The sequence below is a fragment of the Papio anubis genome, chromosome 7 (genome assembly GCF_008728515.1).
Source record: "Papio anubis isolate 15944 chromosome 7, Panubis1.0, whole genome shotgun sequence".
NCBI lineage: Eukaryota > Metazoa > Chordata > Mammalia > Primates > Cercopithecidae > Papio > Papio anubis.
The window spans coordinates 25,870,560-25,889,673 of NC_044982.1; the positions used below are offsets into that span (position 1 = coordinate 25,870,560).

The 19,114-nt window shown below is 36.6% G+C and overlaps 1 protein-coding gene across 16 annotated transcripts in view; it reads left to right on the forward strand.

Annotated features, from left to right (window-relative positions):
* CEP128 (centrosomal protein 128) overlaps positions 1-19,114 on the forward strand; it is a 449,960-nt gene that overhangs the window by 143,389 nt on the left and 287,457 nt on the right. For 15 of the 16 annotated variants that reach the window (XM_021941917.2, XM_021941915.2, XM_021941920.2 and 12 more), the window contains 2 exons: positions 4,048-4,398; positions 11,641-12,291. In XM_021941917.2, the coding sequence (XP_021797609.2) occupies positions 4,048-4,398; positions 11,641-12,291 (1,002 nt within the window). The remainder of the gene's footprint in view (positions 1-4,047; positions 4,399-11,640; positions 12,292-19,114) is intronic. The other variant, XM_021941927.2, reaches the window with a different exon arrangement.

Consider the following 19,114-nt stretch of genomic DNA (forward strand, 5'->3'; position numbering starts at 1 on the left):
GCAATTTTAATTTCACCCCATCCTGTGGTCCTGTGATCTTGCCCTGCCTCCATTTGCTTTGTGATATTTTATTACCTTGTGAAGCATGTGATCTCTGTGACCCACACCCTATTTGTGCACTCCCTCCCCTTTGAGAATTGCTAATAAAAACTTGCTGGTTTTACGGCTCAGAGAGCACCATGGAACCTGCCAACATGTGATGTCTCCTCCGGACACCCAGCTTTAAAATTTCTCTCTCTTGTACTCTTTCCCTTTATTTCTCAGACCAGCCAACACTTAGGGAAATAGAAAAGAACCCATGTTGAATATCGGGGTTGGGGTTCCCCCGATATGAAGCCATTAGATATTTGAAAGTCTGGAGATGAGGAGTTAGTATGGCTTCTGAATGTAGGACTCACTAATACCTACTAATATCTGTCTACCTAAATACTCATCTACCAAGGATATTGTGTAGGTGAGATGATTCATAATATTGGAACTTTATAGAGTTATTTAGATTTAAGAGGCTAAATGGTAGAAGAGACTCAGGAAAGGAGATTATGAAAGAAGAAGAGGAAGATAGAGAGCTAGTGAAAAGTGGTATTGTGAAAGTTAAGGAAGCAGAGAGTTAGAATGAGCAAGGGGTTATTAACAGTGTCACATGCTACAAGGAAACTAAGTGAAGGAAATTTTTGTTTGTTTTGTTTTGTTTTGACTGAATCTTGCTCTGTGGCCTTGGCTGGAGTGCAGTGGCGGAAGCTCAACTCACTGCAAACTCCACCTCCTGGGTTCAAGCTGTTCTTGTGCCTCAGCTTCCTGAGTAGCTGGGATTACAGGTATGTGCCACCACACCCAGCTAATTTTTGTGTTTTTAGTAGGAGACAGGGGTTTTGCTATGTTGTCCAGGCTGGTCTCGAACTCCTGGGCTCAAGTGATCCACCCACCTTGGCCTCCCAAAGTAAGGTTTTTAAAGAGTTTTCATATTTGGCTATAGGTGATCTTGGGGGATCTTGATGAGAGCTATTTTCATAGTATGATGGAAACCAGATGTAGTGAACCAAGTGAACTGAAATAAGGTTGTGGGAGCATCAAGTATGAACTACTCTTTCCAGGAGCTTGGCTTAAGAGGTAGATGAGTACATGATACTGGGTAGAAGATAATGTAGGATTGAGAAAAGTGCTTTTGTTGCTGGTGTTTGTCTTTTTTTTTTAATTTTTAAAAATCTTTACTGTTAGTTTTTGAGATGAGAGAAGTAAAGTGGAATAGTCAAGTAGGAAAATCACAGAGATAGGCAATTTGTCTAAGGAAGAATCCCCTTTCCTTGGAGGCGGGAAAAGAGAAGAAATTGACCATTGGTAAATTTTAAAATACAAGTAGGATATATTTGGGGTATCCTGCATTAACTGCCTGCCTCAATTTTACTTTTGAAGGAGGAACTATAGTACATACCAAAACCAAGGGTAAAAATGGTAGTGTCAGAGATGAGACTTTTTATAATAATGGCCCTTGTGTGAGCTGGGTTGAGGCATGTGGAAGGCTTTCTGGGTGCCAATGAGTTGACTCTGAGTGTGTGGTCACATCAACTGATAGTCCTGTGTGATGTTTCTTACAGGACTCAACCCAACGTAGGAATTAGGAATTTTTTAAGTTCACCTAGAGTTGGTGGTTTTGTTGGTAATGTTCAGTGAATGAACAGTTTAAAGAGGGAGGCTAGGTGTAAGCAAGAGATTGGCTAAAGTGAAAAAATAATAGTGTTTGGGTTAGAAAGCCAGGATTTAAAACTAGCAAAAGAAATCTCAAGGGAGTGGTCATCTCCTTGACAATGAAGCACAGATAACACAGAAGGAAGAGGGTGTAATAGCTGATTAGATTGGTAATTAAATCCAAGAGTTATGGGAAGAGGGTGGAGTGAGGAACCTCTTGCTTTAAAGGTGGCAGTTCTGATAAAAACACCAAGATAAAACCATGGCAGTGGGTGACTGAAGAGGCATGGAGTTGGGGTCATCTGAGAATCTGGAAGTTTAGCAATAGGTTGATAACATGGGTTCTAGAAGCAGACTATCCAGGTCCAAATCCCTATGCCCTCACTTATTAGGTATGTGATCTTGAACAAATTATTAACTGCAGCAAATGTTGGTTACTTTTCACTGAAATGGGGATAATAGTGTCTCATTTTAGATTTGTGTTGGGATTGAATGAGATAATTCATATAAAGCATTAAATCTTTGGTATAACTTGAGTACTCAATGCATTTCAGTCACAGTCATAGTTATTTGATTATTATTGCTCCTTTTCTTTTAAATCTCAGCTTATACATCACCTCCTATGGGAGACTGTCTGCAGCCACACTGTAGACTATAGATGCCTTTAGGTAACTCTCCATCATGTTTTAGCACCTAGGACTATCTACTATAGTGGTTGATGAAAATATCTCCCTAATTAGAGTTAGCTTCTCTGGTATTAAGACTGTGTCCTATTAATTTTCTATAAACCATATGCCTGATGAACAGGAAGTGTAACCACTTTCTTTCCAAGGATTTGTTGAAAAGAAAAATAAGTTCCGTTTCTCTTTTGATGAGGAATCACTTGATTGCTGCTTGTTAATCAAGTTGATTTCTAGCATATTGGTAACACTTTTAGAATAAGAGCAAAAGGTAAACCACAATTACAGGGGTTTTTCTGATCTTATTGTAGAATTTTCTACACACACAAGTACAGAGTTCTCAATTTCCCATTTGGGTGGATGCAGTGTCTTCCAGGCTGCCTTGAATTTAGCAAACTGGACAAATGCAAACCTGTTGCCTAGAAAATGAAGTTTGTTTTCGAGGCATTTAAAAAAATGTTTGCCGTAATGTCAAACTATGATTTTAATCATGAGGTAGATTATATTTAACCTTATTTGAGCCATAGATCATGGAATCTGGACCTGGAAACTCTGCTGTTGGGGCCAAAGGAGCTTGGTAAATGTTTCTAGTTTCATTTGTCTGGGCCTTAGTTTGGTGGAGATGTTATTTATTGTTTATCCAACTCACAGCCTCATTCTAGCCCCTTGAACCCATTCTTATTTGGACACATGACATTTTTATGTTACCATTGTTGCCACTAAGTATTTGGAAAGTAAGGCTCAGGAGGGGCAGCTTATGTGACCCATTGTAAGCGCTTTATTTCTGAATTTATCACTTTCTTACAAAGCTTTACAAAAGTGGCTTAATGTTAATGATTCTTTAACGGCTTAATGTTAATGATTATTTTATTTGTATAAACTTACTTAAAACAATATCTTCTCATTTTTAAACTTAAAATAGATATTTACTTATTCTTAAAATATGTATTAATCATGATGATTTAGTGTAATTTCCAAATATATAATCACCATCCTGGCTTTAGGGAAGCTAGACTTAAGGTTTTTTTTCTTGATTAGAGAAATATTCAAAATAAAGTTAAATTAAATGTATTTATAAATGTGTACTGTAGTGATTCATATCAGCTTGGGATAAGTGCTTCAACATATAATATTATGTTGGTTTATCTGGAAATAATCAATGTATAAGCACTGTATTGGGAACCTAATATAGTGTTATCTATGCTGATGTTTCTGTCACTTTATTGGTACTTATTTTTGTTTTTTTATTATAATTTTGTTTTGCTGCCAGAAAGCAAAATGTTATATATGATTGCTACTAATAGTTCTCTGATAACCTGACAAATTTTAAAACATTACTATTTCTTCAGTTGGACAGAACACTAGGTTGTTACTAAAATAATGCACATTGTTTTCTTCAAAAGTGCCTTCTATTTTAGTGACAGTCAATTGGAAACTCGTATTTTCCTTTTTTGGACAATAAAATAGTCCAAAAAAGAGGGAATATTTATATAAAAAATTGTTCCCAACTAATGTGGTTATAAAATACAAAGAAAATGACTCATATTTTCTAAATTGATTGCTAATGAATTTTAATACAGATGATTTCCATTTCAGTGACATTAGAGATTCTTGTTTGATGATATGCTACACATCTAATTTTGACAAGCATTTGTTCCTAATGTTTCACATGCTTTATTCCTAGAATTTAACACGTGAACTGGAGAATGGGGAAAAACAGCAACTCCAGATGTTGGATCGACTTAAGGAGATCCAGACTCACTTTGACACATGTGAGGCCGAGCGTAAGCATGCTGACCTTCAGATCTCAGAGCTGACTCGCCATGCAGAGGATGCAACCAAGCAGGCTGAGCAGTACCTCAGTGAGCTCCAGCAGTCAGAGGCCCTGAAAGAGGAGGCGGAGAAGAGGAGGGAAGACCTGAAACTGAAAGCTCAAGAATCCATTAGGCAGTGGAAGCTTAAACATAAGAAGTTAGAGCGAGCGTTGGAGAAACAATCTGAAACAGTTGATGAACTGACAGGCAAGAATAATCAGGTATAAAAGCCACATTCCTAAGGAATGGTTTTCAATGTGACCCATCCATTCATTCATCTGTGCTTTGAAAAAACACTTGAGTGCCATACTGTGCATATGATCAATATGCTCTTGATAGAAGAATCCTTATGGTTGGCTGTTTCAAAGTATAAAAGTTAATTTTTAAATATTTTTTATTTAAGCCTTTTCATAGTTTAATATTATGTGGCTTTTCAGAGTTGGCCCATCAATAGATGTACCCCTTGCCCCAGTTTAGGTGTAAGTTTCCTAAATTGAATTATTCTTTAATCTCCTAATATTCCAATGGAAGAAAATTACTAAATCTTCCTTATTTTCACACAACTTTCCTCCCAATGCATGTATTTTAAAATCTCATTTATTTATATATTTCAACTAGGTATTGGTTAGAAAGAAGCATTTAAAAAATGCAGTAGTTACTAGGGCCATTTACTGGCAGTAACTGTAATGGGCTTACTTGAATGCGTACACTGAGCATCTCACTAACTGAGCAGTGTTATGGGATCACAACCCTCTTCAAGACTTTGCTTTTATGCCCTTTTGATAGCAACAAAACGCATTTCACTCATCTATGTATGCATTTCACATTAACTTTTCTCTTGTATAATCAGTTACTTTAAATGGATTTTATGCTCCTATGTTGATTCTCATCTGATATATCTTTGGGTTGAATTAAACCCAGATGTTTATAAGATAATAAGCAGGAAAGTCGTGATTGATTTTTATCCATGTTTATTCTTGGTTTATCATTTGTGCTTTGTCATTTGTCACTTGTCAAGAACTCTGTACATTCCAAAAGAATAATCGTTTGGATAAGTTGACTTTCTTTGAAAAGAAAACAAAATGTAGGGCATTATATTTATAAAATCAATTTTCAGCATTTAAGAGTGACAGATGCTTATTTCAGATGAGCTGTCATGGAAAAGATACTTTATCTTTTACATATGAATTTCTCGGACATATAGAAGATGAAAAAAATGATCATTTTGCACTCACTGCAGATTGCTTTTCATTTTAACCCATCTGACACATACTGGGTGGCTGGTTGCCCTGAAGTAAAGCAGTTCTAAAGCTTTCAGACTTGTGCCTGAACTGATCGGATCCCAGGAGATTGCTCTATCTTGATTATTCTGTTGTCAGCCTGATCTGGCAACTGGCTCAGTGAGCCTGACTGTAAGGTAGGTAGGTAGCTAGCAAGAGGAGTGGTTGAGGGAATTGACTGATTGAAAATCTCATCTGGAGATTTTACTTAATTAGAAGAGATTTAGAAGGGTCCATGTCATCATACAGTATTCCAGTCCATGGTGCTGAGACTTTTCTACGTTGAGTTTTCAGAATATTAAAAATTGTTTAACAATCATTTCCCAGAATACTTCCAATTATTTTTATCACTTAGCATTACTAATGATAAGCAAAGAAGCAGTTTTAAAGTGATTGCCACAGTTAAGGTCGTAACACAATTATCACAGCAGGCATTGTAATTTCTCCTTTAAAAGCCTTAAAAATTAATGCAGCATGTTGGAGTTAGAGCAATGGTTTTTCAAGGAAAAAGAGTAAGAAATGTGCTCAGTAAATCTGTGATGTGGAAATACGTGGTAAATAATTTTGGAAAAATTTTTTAAAAATATATTACTGAATATTATTTCAAAGGGATATTTAATTCTTAATAAAATCACAAAGCCACCTTAACACATTTGTAATATGGCTACTTTCTTTTTGATTTTTAGGGCTAATTATTTTCAAAAACTGACTCCAAGGTATTTTGGAAGGGTGTATTAAAATAAAAATTATACTGATTTACAAATATAACATATGGTGGCTTAAAGAATAAATTACTTAATAAGTACCCTTACTGAGTCATTTTATATGCTCATATGATGCTCTCCTCATATTTGCAGTATGGTTCTGTGTCTACTGCCAGTTCTCTTTTTCTAGCATAATTTATTTTCTGCTTTAAGATTTGTTACTTAAAAAATATACTAAATGACAAAAGGCTTTTTTTCTCTTAAAAACTTCTCTGATTTATTTCTTTTTTCCTGCTTTTTACATTTCTGGAATCTTAGTAAGATTATAAGATATCATATTACAAAACTACTTCGTGACTGAATGATGTGTAATATCAAATCATGTATCACTGCAGGAAAAAAAAAAACCCAGACAGATCAAATTGTATACTTTTCTCAAAGACAATGAAATGGATATTTACATCAGGGAATTGTGGTGTACTTCAGGGATATGTAGGTAACACATATTAGGAGACCAAAAACTTAGTAGATACAAATAATCTAGCCGTAAGTTGTGGTATTTTTGCTTCTCTTTTTCTTTTAAGGTACTGTTTGAAATCATTGGTTTGTACGGGTGCTTTGAAAACGATAAAGGAAAAGATTGGACTCTGATCATAGTATATGCTTTTCTGCATGTTTCCAATTTTTTTCATATTCTTTTTTAATATAGATAATGGGAATACTTTCCAGGGTTTTTTTTTTTTCCCCCCTGCTGAATTGGCAGAATAATTGGCTTGCTTATGTATTGAGCTTTTTGCTTGATAGTATTTGACTTCAAGAAGCTTAAATTACCATATATTCCTTCTGCATATTTCCCTCCTGCTGGCAAAAAAAGAGTTATATGTAATATATGCTATCTTGTAAAATCTGAATTTTTGAATGGTTGAAAGTAAGAAGGATCAGTGCTAAAGTGTACGATTTTTTGAATGCATATACAGTCCTATCACATACAGTTCAAGAAATGCTAGAGTATGTATTAGTATAATCCAGCCATCTGCCTGCATTTTCCCTCACTTCCAGGTAAACAAAACAAAATAAAAACATTGAGTAATCCCCTCATCTACCTTTTAGTTAATTAAAAAAACTAAAAAACCGAAAAAAACTGTATATATAATACTTTGTGTTCAGGTCTTTGAGGACTTGGCTTCTGTTTCTATAATCGCCATGGTTTTAGATAGTATTATTCTTTTGGCTTCACACAACTATTTTAAGGCCTTTTTTCAATAATCTTTTCTTTTGCCCCTTCTTTGGAAGCTTGGACTGCCTGGTTAGAACATTCTTTTCCCATTTTTGCTCTTGACTGCTGGCTATTTTTCATTTATGCCCCTACATTTCTCAAGGATTTTAGCTTGGCTTTGCATCAGCCTGTTTTATGTTACGTAATTCTTGCCATCATCCTTAGTAACTTCAGAGTTCAAGTCCTCAACCTACTGAAGTCTGTATCCTTCTAATTCACGAATGTCTTATTTTATAGTGACCTTCACTGAAATAATTCTACTTCAGTGTCGAATTTCTGTGTTTAAATTTTATCTTCATCTGTAATTGTTCCATGTTCAAGCCTTCCGTTCCAAAGCTCAGTGTCTGATCTTTCAGAATTCTTCTCTTCCCTACCACCTAGCTTTTTAAACTATTAATACCCAATTTTGATCTTTCTATATTCCTCTGGTTTACTAGCCAGTTTCTGGATTCAGTTTTCTTCCTGTCACATTGGACTTCATCGAAAGCTACTTTGATGTCGTCCTCATCACATCTTCAATTTCTTTCTTCTCCCTCATACATTTTACCGATTTCTAATCTGGAGTCAACCCGACTTTCCACTTTTTCCATTCCTTCTCCTAAACAGTAACAGCAAAACTTCCATAGAAATAGCAGTTGGCTTCTATAGTATTCATGGTTACCTCCTCCCTCCCCCATCCATTCCATTCAATAATTAATGCAAGACCATCACTAGGTACAGAATTGCAGAGAGGTGGAGCCAGAGCTTTGACATACTGTCTCTGGAGCAGTTTTGCCTGGAATGATTTTCTTGTGGTTTAAACCAGTTCGGATTGGGATTTTCTCTTACCCTCAGCAGAAGAAATTCACGTTTATGTAAACTTTGAGTTCTAGCAATAAGGAGCTATAAGCAAAATAACCTAAATTGTAGGATTGGCTGAGAGGAGAAATAGGGTAAGGGTCAAGAGAGGATCATATTGTTCTAAAGGGAAAGTTGGTAAACTTTGCTATGTGGTTGGAAGCAACTGGTTTAAAGAGAAATCATATTTAGGGGCATTGATGCTGTGAATAAGAGGATAGTATTAAGTGACTGGTAGGAAAACTTTAGGATGTTGGAGTATGTTGTGTGCATATTTCAGCCTTCAGTAAGGTATTACAAGAGAAAGACAAGTTTAGGTTGAAACTTGTCTGTCTAAAAGCAGAGTTTTGTTCGTTTCTGTTTGTTTGTTTCCTTTTTTAAGATGAGGAGCCTGAAGTCTGCAATCTATAATCCATATTGACTATGAGTCTGATAATTTGGAATCCTTTAGGCTTGGAAAAGCCAAATTATTTATCCAAACTGAAATTGGTGCAAGCATAAGAGGGAAGCAGGAAACAGCAAGAAAAAAAAAAGAGTTAAAAATCAAGCCTTTTTCTCAGGATCCTTTCAAGTACTTAAGCATTCCTGGCCAGACAAAGGGGACCCAGTTCCACTGTTCTGATCTTCCTCAAGATAAAGGCTACTCAATTGAGGGCCCTGGGTATGTCCAGGGTATTGAGATGGTAGTAAAGACATAAGACATTTTCAGACTCAAAGAAACGTCTAGACAAAATCTTAAGCTGTGGCTACTAGGCAAGCAATTAACCAGAAGCAAATCGACAGAGCTTAGTTTTTAGTATCTGTATTGCCAAAGATATTCTAAACTTGATCCACAAGGTCAGTGACGGTCTGCCCTGTGGCTGTCACCTTTGTCAGGAATTGATGTGATGCTTGGAACACTGCGAAGACAGCAAAAGATGGAGAGTTATAGAGTAGCAGAGCCTGAGCTTTGAGGGATTCTTCTTGAACGACCCTATCTCTGGACTTCCTGTTATGTGAGAAAAAGAAATACCTTTGCTTTTTAATCCAATTTCAGGAAGATATAATATTTCATAATTAAAGACACTTTACATGGTATGACTTCATTATGAAAATATGATTTTAATCCTCAGCACTGCCTATAAGTCTCTCAACTCATGCCAAGGGGGCTAAGTTATCTGCTTCAAACGGATATCACTATACTGAAGGCCCCTACCCTTGCTCAGTCCCTCCCACGCCATCTTTACAGCCCAAACTTGATTCTATCAGTTTTTGTGCTCTCTAGTTTGGTAAGTAGAATGACCCTCCCCAAAGAAGTCACCCTAATTTCTGGAATCCATAAATATGATAAGACATTACTCCTGTGATCACATTATCTGGATGGGCCTAATCTAATCACATGAGCCCTCAATAGAAGTTTTCTTTCTGGCTATTGGGAGAAGGGGACGTCGGAGAGAATTGAAGCTTGGGAAGGATTCATCAAGCTGTTCAAGCTTTGAAGATGGCAGAGTCCATAAGCCAAGGAACAAAGTTGGCTTCTAGAAGTTCAGAATAATCGCTGGCCAAAAGCTAGCAAGGAAATGGGTACCCAAAGTCCTACAACTGTATGGAAACAAGTTGTATCAGAAACCTGAATAAACTTGGACATGGATTCTCCTCAGAGTCTCCAGACAAGAGCCCTGGCCAGCTGATACCTTGATTTTAGTCTTAGGAGGCCTTAAACTGAATACCTTGCTTGGCCATTTGACCTATTGGAAGCAGTGAGATAAAAAATGTGCATTGTTTTAAGCTACTAAGTCCGTTCGAAATTGTTATGAAACAGTAGAAAAACAATACATCTACCCTTAGGCTCATCTATATTTCTCCTACCTTACATTCTTTTGAAATTGAACTCCTTCATCTGTGTTCCAGAGTTCCTCCTCTTCAGTTATCCCGTCTTTTCACAGTAGAGACGGGGTCTTGCTATGTTGCCCAGGCTGGTTTTGAACTCCTGAGCCATAGCTGTCTTCCCACCTCAGCCTTCCAAGTAGCTGGGATTATAGGTGTGTGCCACTGGGCCTGGCTCTTTTTACAGTTTTGATCACTACCTTGCATAAACACCTCCCCGAGACCCTAGTACCTCCTTGAACTTAAATTCTACTCCAACTTTTTGTTTCCCCTTTCTCACTAATCTTCATCACAGTCTTATGAAATAGCTATTATTCTTTTCTATAGTAAGAGAAATGATTTCTCTGAGGCCATAGAATTGCCCATGATTGAACTGAGAATCAAATTCGCTTCTTTCTGGTCAGAGCTCAACTGCTTATTCACCTCCTTTTATTAGTTCTCATGTTATCTTTGTGCTCTTTCTTTCTTTCAGTTAAAACTGAGAGGGATTGGGAAAACTTTTTTTTGGAGTGATTGACTCATTAAATTTTTATCATAAATTGTTTTACACTGAAGTATAGAATGTGAAGTGTAGAAATGTCTTGCAAATATTTGCATTTTAACTCATTATTTGTAATTCTGAAATGAGTCTTAATTGGTTCCTTTTTTCCCCCACCTGTTTCAAGACATGGTGTGGGCATCAGTAAGTAGACACGGAGATTATCTTTGGTGCCAGTGTGGCATAGAAAACAATCTTGGCTCCCTTGGCTGCCCACTATTTTATTTGCAATGATTAGGTGGTGAGAATTAGAGGCCAGAAGAGTTAACCCTTGGCCTCTGTCCCTCAATGTAAATCGTAGAGAGGCTGGCATAGAATGATGGACTTCTAGGCCCTTGACTTTTCACTTGAGCCCTTTCCCCACCTTCCCTGACTTAATCGCATTTCTATCTTTGTGGGCTTCAAGGCTCCCAGTTGCATATTGGTGACTTTTTGTCACCATTGATATTTTGAAAATAATGGCTGAATGTACCGTAAACTTTCTTATATTGTATCTGCATGCTTCCCTATGTTATTTTCCATCTCTGTTTTGGGATTTCTCCTTTTTAAAAGTGTATCATTGGAATGGACATCATTATTATTTTAGGTAATACTGTATTATTTCAACCTCTAGTAAGTTTTCTTTTTAATGGGAGTCTTTGCTTTCCCCATTTGCTTGCTCAATTCTATCTAACATTTAAATAAATATTTGTAACCATGGATTGAAAAAAGTTTTGGTGATGAAAATTTGAAATATATATTTCAGTGTGTTGCTATTTCAGGACAATTATATATTGCCCCCTGCCCCTCCGCTTTCTAGCCTAAAAGTATTTTTATTACAAAATGGAAAAAATACAAAAATTATTTGATGAATTTTGTTTCTCCTTGTGGGTTAAACTTTATTTTGCTGACTGGCACAGTCTATGGTGAATTTTACAGTAACTTTTATTTTTTTCTTTTGCTTCATGTTCTTAACCTGATAGATTTTAAAAGAAAAGGATGAATTGAAAACCCAGATGTATGCAGCATTACAACAAATAGAGAATCTTCGAAAGGAATTGAATGACGTCCTAACAAAGCGTGCCCTTCAGGAGGAGGAGCTTCACTCCAAGGAGGAGAAACTACGTGATATTAAGTCTCATCAAGCTGACCTTGAATTGGAAGTCAAGAATTCCCTGGATACCATCCATAGACTGGAAAGCGAGTTGAAAAAGCAGAGTAAGATCCAAAGCCAAATGAAAGTTGAGAAAGCTCACTTGGAGGAAGAAATTGCAGAGCTCAAGAAGAGCCAGGCCCAGGACAAAGCTAAACTTCTTGAGATGCAAGAGTCCATCAAGGACCTGAGTGCCATCCGAGCAGATCTTGCTAATAAATTGGCCGAGGAAGAGAGAGCCAAGAAAGCAGTGCTTAAGGACCTTTCTGACCTCACCGCACAGGCAAAATCCAGGGATGAAGAAACAGCTACCATCATCACACAGTTAAAGCTGGAACGAGATGTGCACCAGAGGGAGCTGAAAGATCTCACATCATCATTGCAGAGTGTGAAAACAAAACATGAACAGAATATCCAGGAGCTTATGAAGCACTTTAAGAAAGAAAAGAGTGAGGCTGAGAATCATATCAGGACACTGAAGGTACCTCTGCTGAATTATCCTGATGATACTGAAGGAATTTTTCTGGTGGCTCATGAAGTTAATAAAGCGTAAACTTTTAGAGATCATTCTGTATTCCCAAGCACTGAAGGGAAGATAAAACCAACAATAAAGAGGCTTATTCATGCCTGTTCGGCCAGGTTGAAATGAGTTATAACAGCCACCTGGGAGCACCTATTTCAGAGCATTGAAGCCCTTTATAAAGAACGTTTAGCTGTTTGGGGAGTTCAGGAAAGGCAGAGGTGGCAGTAAGTCGTGGACCTGAAAAGTGCCCTCATTCAACATTTATGACCTCCTAAAATACAAAAGGCAAAGACTCGTCAAGGCCAGAGGAGCTATAACCACAGTCCTTATTAGTATGGTAACTAAAGTGGATCAGTTTATGGGCTGTGTAAACCCAAGGCTTTTGAGATTTACTCCTCCTTTTCCAAATCAAAGTTGCCTGGGTAAATGCCTAATTGGGATCTTGCATTTGAAGAAATGTTTCTAAGGTCTAATATTATTAACATTATCACCATGCAGGGCAATCGTTTTATAACATGATTGTCAGGAGTGTGATAAATCTGTTCCTCTTCCCGTCTTTTTTTTTTTCCCCCCATAACACTTATCATATGATATAGATTCCATATTATTTATTTTTTAATCTCCCTTTATTGAAATGAAGACTCTCTGAGGATAGGGATTTTAGTCTGTTTTGCTTCTAGCTATATTCCCAGTGCCTACAACAGTTTTTTGGAACATTGTAAATATCTATTGAATAGGTGAATGAATGAATGGATAAATCTTCAAAGGTTAATTATTATAATGTTTTTCAAAAGTCTTTGAAATGCAACTACTATTTTGAAAATGCTTATGATGCAAGATGAAATGATATTGAAACAACTGACATCTGTAAAATGATGTAGCTAGTCTATGAGTTCTTCCCCAGTCCTAGATAGCCTTCTGGCATGAAGATTTGGGGTCTTCAATTGGGGTTGGTGGGTCAGAATGGAGGCTAAAATAGGTAAGAGGCCCTTACTATATTTCATTAAACCTAAGACACCTTGTCAGGTGCATCATTGCTGTTATTACTAGATGCATGTCATCCTAAGAAATAAAAATGCTGCCTCCTGCCTATGAAACCATGATATGTCATCAAGTATAAGAACTCCCAGGTCAGAGATGGTAAAATGTGGAAGATACACATTTTAATTTTGATGAACTATGGAATAGTAATCATTCAGAGTTGGTGAATATATAAACAAAAGTAGAATTAGGGATATGGAGAAGAAGAGCTGATCTTATAGAAAATAAAATATATATTACATGGTGATTGATTGGCTATGACAGTAACAATACTACCAGCAAACAGTTTTTCAACACTTTATGCCAGTCACTGCTCTAAGAACTTTACAAGTGTTAATCATTTAATACCCACCTCCCCCTGCAGATTGTGTGGTATTATTTTCTCCCCGATGAGGAAATTGGGATACAGAAGGTGAAGTAATTTGCCCACGGCCTTAGAGCAGGAGAGTGGTAGGGAAAGGATTTGAACTCAGGTAATTAACTGACTGTGTTCTTAACTACTTTGCTGGGCTGGAAAAAAGTTTAGACTCAAGGGCGGGTAGACAATGACTTTGGGTGATTAGGTGGATAATGATGCTATTGCCAATATAGAGAATACAGACAGAATAGAAGATTTGAAGAGAACAGCGGCAAATCTAGTTTGTTTTTGTTGTTGTTGTTTTTTAGCATATTGTCTTAGGGGGAGGAATTTTAAGCTTAACCAAGAAAGTCTAGGTGGAACAGATTAGCATATAATTAGTACATAATAATTAGTAAGGTCAAGAGTTGAGGGAGAAATTGAGATTAGAGTGAAATATTTGGGAGCCAGTTAACTCTTGGGTGGTAGTTGATGTCATGGGATTTGGATGAGATTGTGCAGATAATAAAAAGAGGATGAGACTCTCAAACACTAATGTTTGAAGGAAAGAATTTACTAAAAGGGCCTAGCAAATGAAAATAAAAGACCATATGACAGACAGATAGGAGGAGAATCAAAAGAGAATGGTATCTTAGAAATCCAGCTAAGACATTTTAAGAAAGTTATAATCAAGAATGATAAATGTGACAGGCAAGCTGAAAGAAGTATAAAAAGCCTTCATTCCATTCAACAGAGGTTGATGGAGAAAGTACATGAGAAGATGTGAGGGGATTTGATAAAAAAATAAGAGTATATAGCATTCAACAGGAGACAAGGCCTCCTTCCTCTGAAGGATTCGGAGGAAACTAGTAAGACTGGGTAAGTTGGTAGGGATGATCTGGGGAAATTGATGTGAATCTTGACTGATAGCCTTTCTTCTCTCTGAAGTAGAATAGGACAGCAGTGCAGCAAGAAATTAGGAGCAGTGAAGATGAAAACTGGTATGAAGACTGGTACAAACTGAACGAGACTAGTCTAGGAGCATGTAAAGTACTTCCATGTGGCTAACATTGAAGAACAAAGATTGTGGGCAAAGGAATGAGAAAGCTGAAAGATAAAAATCTGCAGTCAGAGGTTGTTGATTTGGTCAGGAATTCTTATATTGCAGTGCAATCTAAAAGTTTTCAGAGTTAAGGTCGAAGGTGTGGTCATGCAGTGGTTGCTATTGTGCAATGTTGGTGTAGGTAGTTGGGAAAGAACAGGTCAAATAACTTTGAAGCTATCTTATGGGATGGACAGTTGGATATTTAAGATATTATGAAGGCAGTAATTGGTCACATGCCAAAAACCACAGTGAAGAGGGTGACTGGTCAGTCAGCTGTTGACAGCAAGGTAGAGAGGGTTGATGAGAAATAGTGTGATGTGAAAGGAAGGCAGGGTTTTTGCATGAGGACAAGCATGTAATGATTTGTTGGGAGAAACTGGCATGGCATAGAGCAATGGTTTGTTTTAAGAAGCTTGCAGTTTTCTTGAGACTGTTGTTGAAACTAGAACCTTCCTTCTCACTAGTACTTATGTCTTATCACCATTATTTAGGTTGTATAATAACACAATGGTCAGGAGTTAGTAATAATTTTTTCAGTTAGAGCATGTTCAAGGTCATCTCTATAAGGCCATAATTCTCACATTCAGATATGCATTCTTCAATGAGAAATAGTAATTGCTTTTGCTCATGGATACATTGGCATATGGACGATATATCATGTCGTACTAGAAAACAGAATGCAGACTGCTAACTTGCAACCTAGCCATACTTCTAAGTAATTTCCCTATTTCCCTCTAGTTCCTTTCTCTACCCACAACCCCTCCCTTTATTCCCCCAGATACTCTCTAATTTCCTTTCCCAAAATATATATCTGAGTGTGTCACTTTCTACTGAACAACCTTTATTAATTATTTACTGTCTCTGTAATAAAGTCTCCACTCCAGTCCAGCCCAGCACCCCCCTTAAAATGATTCTACCTTACTCATGTACATTCATTCCTTTTTTTTTTTTGAGATGGAGTCTTGCTCTGTCACCAGCCGGGAGTGCAGTGGTGTGATCTCAGCTCACTGCAGCCTCTGCCTCACAAGTTCAAGCGATTCTCCTGCCTCAGCCTCCCAAGTAGCTGGGACTACAGGTGTGCACCACCATGCCCAACTACTTTTTGTATTTTTAGTAGAGATGGGGTTTCACAGTGTTGGCCAGGATGGTTTCCATCTCTTGACCTCATAATCCACCCTCCTCGGCCTCCCAAAGTGCTGGGATTGCAGGCACGAGCCACTGTGTCCGGCCCATTCATTACCTTTTATGCTCTCCAACATTCCTCGTACAAATACAGATCACTGTGCATACTTCTGACTGCTCATTCTCTATCTGAATTGGCCTCCTAGTCTGCAGGAAGAAGAATTCTGCCAAATCCTCTAAGGCCCAATTTTTTTACTTCTTTTATGGATCCACTGAAGTTGGAATAAATCTCAACTGAGGTGGGGCTAATCTCTTGGTCTGCTGTGTGTCCATAGGTCTTTATTGGTGCCTCAGGTACAGCACATTTAGGCTGCCTTGTATTTTGGTTTGTTGAGTGTGCATGAGTCTCTAGAGGGACAGGCATTAGATCTAAGCCATTTTGTATCCTCTTATGGTGTCTAGCATAATGTTCCAGACATACAGAAGATACTCGGTGGATATAAGTTGAAATGTTGAAAAAGGTAGAAATCAGAGCATTTGCTCCTGACTTGCTCTATGATCTGTTTCATTTGGATTTCTCCATGTAATGTGGGAAAATTGATTTCCTCATTTTTTTTGAGGAAGTGCTTTGAGTTCATTTGTTGTGAGATGATAACAAAGCTTTACTAAATTCCCTATGTGTAAAGAATTTAGAATTTATAAGCATTCTGTGGATCTTCTGAGTCCTTTGGGCTTGTTGTTTTTTTTAATTTTGTAATTTGAGATCTGGGAGGGGTGTTAAAGCTATTCCCTAATGTGTGGTATTGAAGTTGCTCTAGAATTGGAAGAATGGCCAGAGATTGTGTGAGTCTAGCAGCTTCCTTAGAAACCAGACAATTTACCCTTAAGGAACAATCACCACCTCATGCTATTTTATTAATATATCCATACTTTTTACTTATTTATGTTAATTAAAATGAGTTGATAGCAAAGGCCATCACAGGAGATGTAATATACTGAATTATGCACACAATGGAGTTTTAGACAAGTAGCTCTACAAATGTTATATTTCTGTGTTTTTCAGCTTCATTTTAACTTACTACATTTTTGAGTCTAATAAGCTCTGATAAGTCATCCATATTTTTTTCTCTGTACACTTTAGTTCTATTTTTTCCTCCATCTAGAATCACCCCTCTCATATCTATTTTTAAATTTAAATTTAAAATGTTTTAATGACATGCTCTGCTATTAATATTTTCAGGATATTGGTCTGTTACCTCATTGCAATTTCAACAAAATCATTTTGTAGAGCCTTTTTTTGGAATCAAAAGATGCAGGATTGGAGTTCTGTGTTTTTGCCATTTGCTGACCATTTGATCTTGGTCAAGTTATTTCACTTTTTTATACCTCACTGTTAAAATAGGAATAGTAATGTCCTTCTATATCACTGGGTTGTTGTGCACAAACATCAGTTTGTAAATTCTGAAATGAAATATAAATGTAATAAAAACCACAACAATAGGTAAGTTGTTAGTCTGGCTTCAGCATTGGTGTGCTGATAAATATTTGAAAACAAGCTTCTGGTGGGTGGAAAACCCTTGATTTATAGCATTCGCCAAGTTTGGTAGTTCTGAATACCACTTTCTTGGCTGATTTAAAGCTATCAAATGAGATATCATTGGAGAGGGGTGAAGTTGGGAAGAGAAGAGCCAGTTGGCTTTTGACAGTGTCTATGAGCTGGCTGCAGCACACTACAGACCTTAGGGGGAATTCTTTGTATTTACCTATGCTTTTGTTAGGACATAAAAAAAAAGTAAAAGCATTCTACTGAAACTTAAAATCGTAATTGAACAATTTTCCTGATGAGAGGTTTTATTTTGTAAATTTATTTTGGGCTGTGAATATAGGATTGCTTATAAAAAAATCAATTTCTTTGTTAATTTAATGTGGCATCAACTCTTAGGTAAATTTTGTGAGGTAAATAAAATATAGATTTTGTCTAAAACTCACAAAACTTCTTTCAGGAGATTGTTTCCATTGATTGTGTTCCTATATACCTAATTAAACTCATATAATAAACTTATAAAAATAAAGAAACATATTTTAGGCATTAAAACATATATTTCAAACAGATTAAATGTGATTGCTTACAGACTGTTAGCAACTGGTAGGTGTGTTTCATGTATTCCTAGTTTCACCCAGTTGGTTTTTAAAACCTAATGGTATTGTACCTTTTGGGAGGCAGTGTGGTGTAGTTGAAAGCATGGACATTAGAAATAATTCCTGGGTTCAAATCCTGACTCTGCATTTACTCACTGTGTATCTTTGGGAAAGTGATTAACTTGCTTTTTTTCTTATTATTATTGCAATCAGTACAATAATAATACCTTATTTCATTCTCACAGGTTGTTGCGAGGATGAAATGAGGAAAACCTGTATACAAAAAGTCTTAGAGCAGTGTCCGCCACATAGTGTTTACATTATTGTTATTTCAAAATTCTTTAAGTTCACATACCTGACAAGTCTTTACTGAATTTCCTGTATAGAATAGATTATTCCCAAAGTTTATTTTTTAAAAGCTGATTCTGGTTATACCCTATATAAAGATCAATAAATAGATATTTTACTACACTACTGATGTTGAAAAAATAACTGGTAAACTTTTTCATATTAAGTTTGTAGTTTCTTGGTTGTTATACTTCATAATGTTTTTTAGCCCCATAAGAGTAGTATTGATAATGACTTACATAAAAAGTACACAATTATTTCATAGAAACCAGGAGTGAAGTCAAACAGGAATGTTAAGCCCCGTCTATAGACAAGGGAACTTATCAGTTAGTAACATCTCATAGTATTTCCTTTTTGGGATACTTCTCTAGTAACTCCTTTCCCTCTGAGCAGAGCTGGTATTTCTTCTTTGAATTTCCAAAATGTCCAGCTTACACCTTTGATAAGTACTTCTCATTCAGTCTTGTCAAATAGATCATTGCATCTGACTCTCTTACTATTCATATCTGTTATCTTTAGCATCTAGTCCAGTATCTACCACTTCATAAATGCTTGGTGAATACTGATCAGCGATTGAATAAATGCAAAGAACATTTCCCTTATTTTTATTTTAATTTTTATATATGAATGCTTTGAACGAGCTAAAATCTTGCAGTGTTTTTCCACTGATAAAATGTGTAATGTGTTTG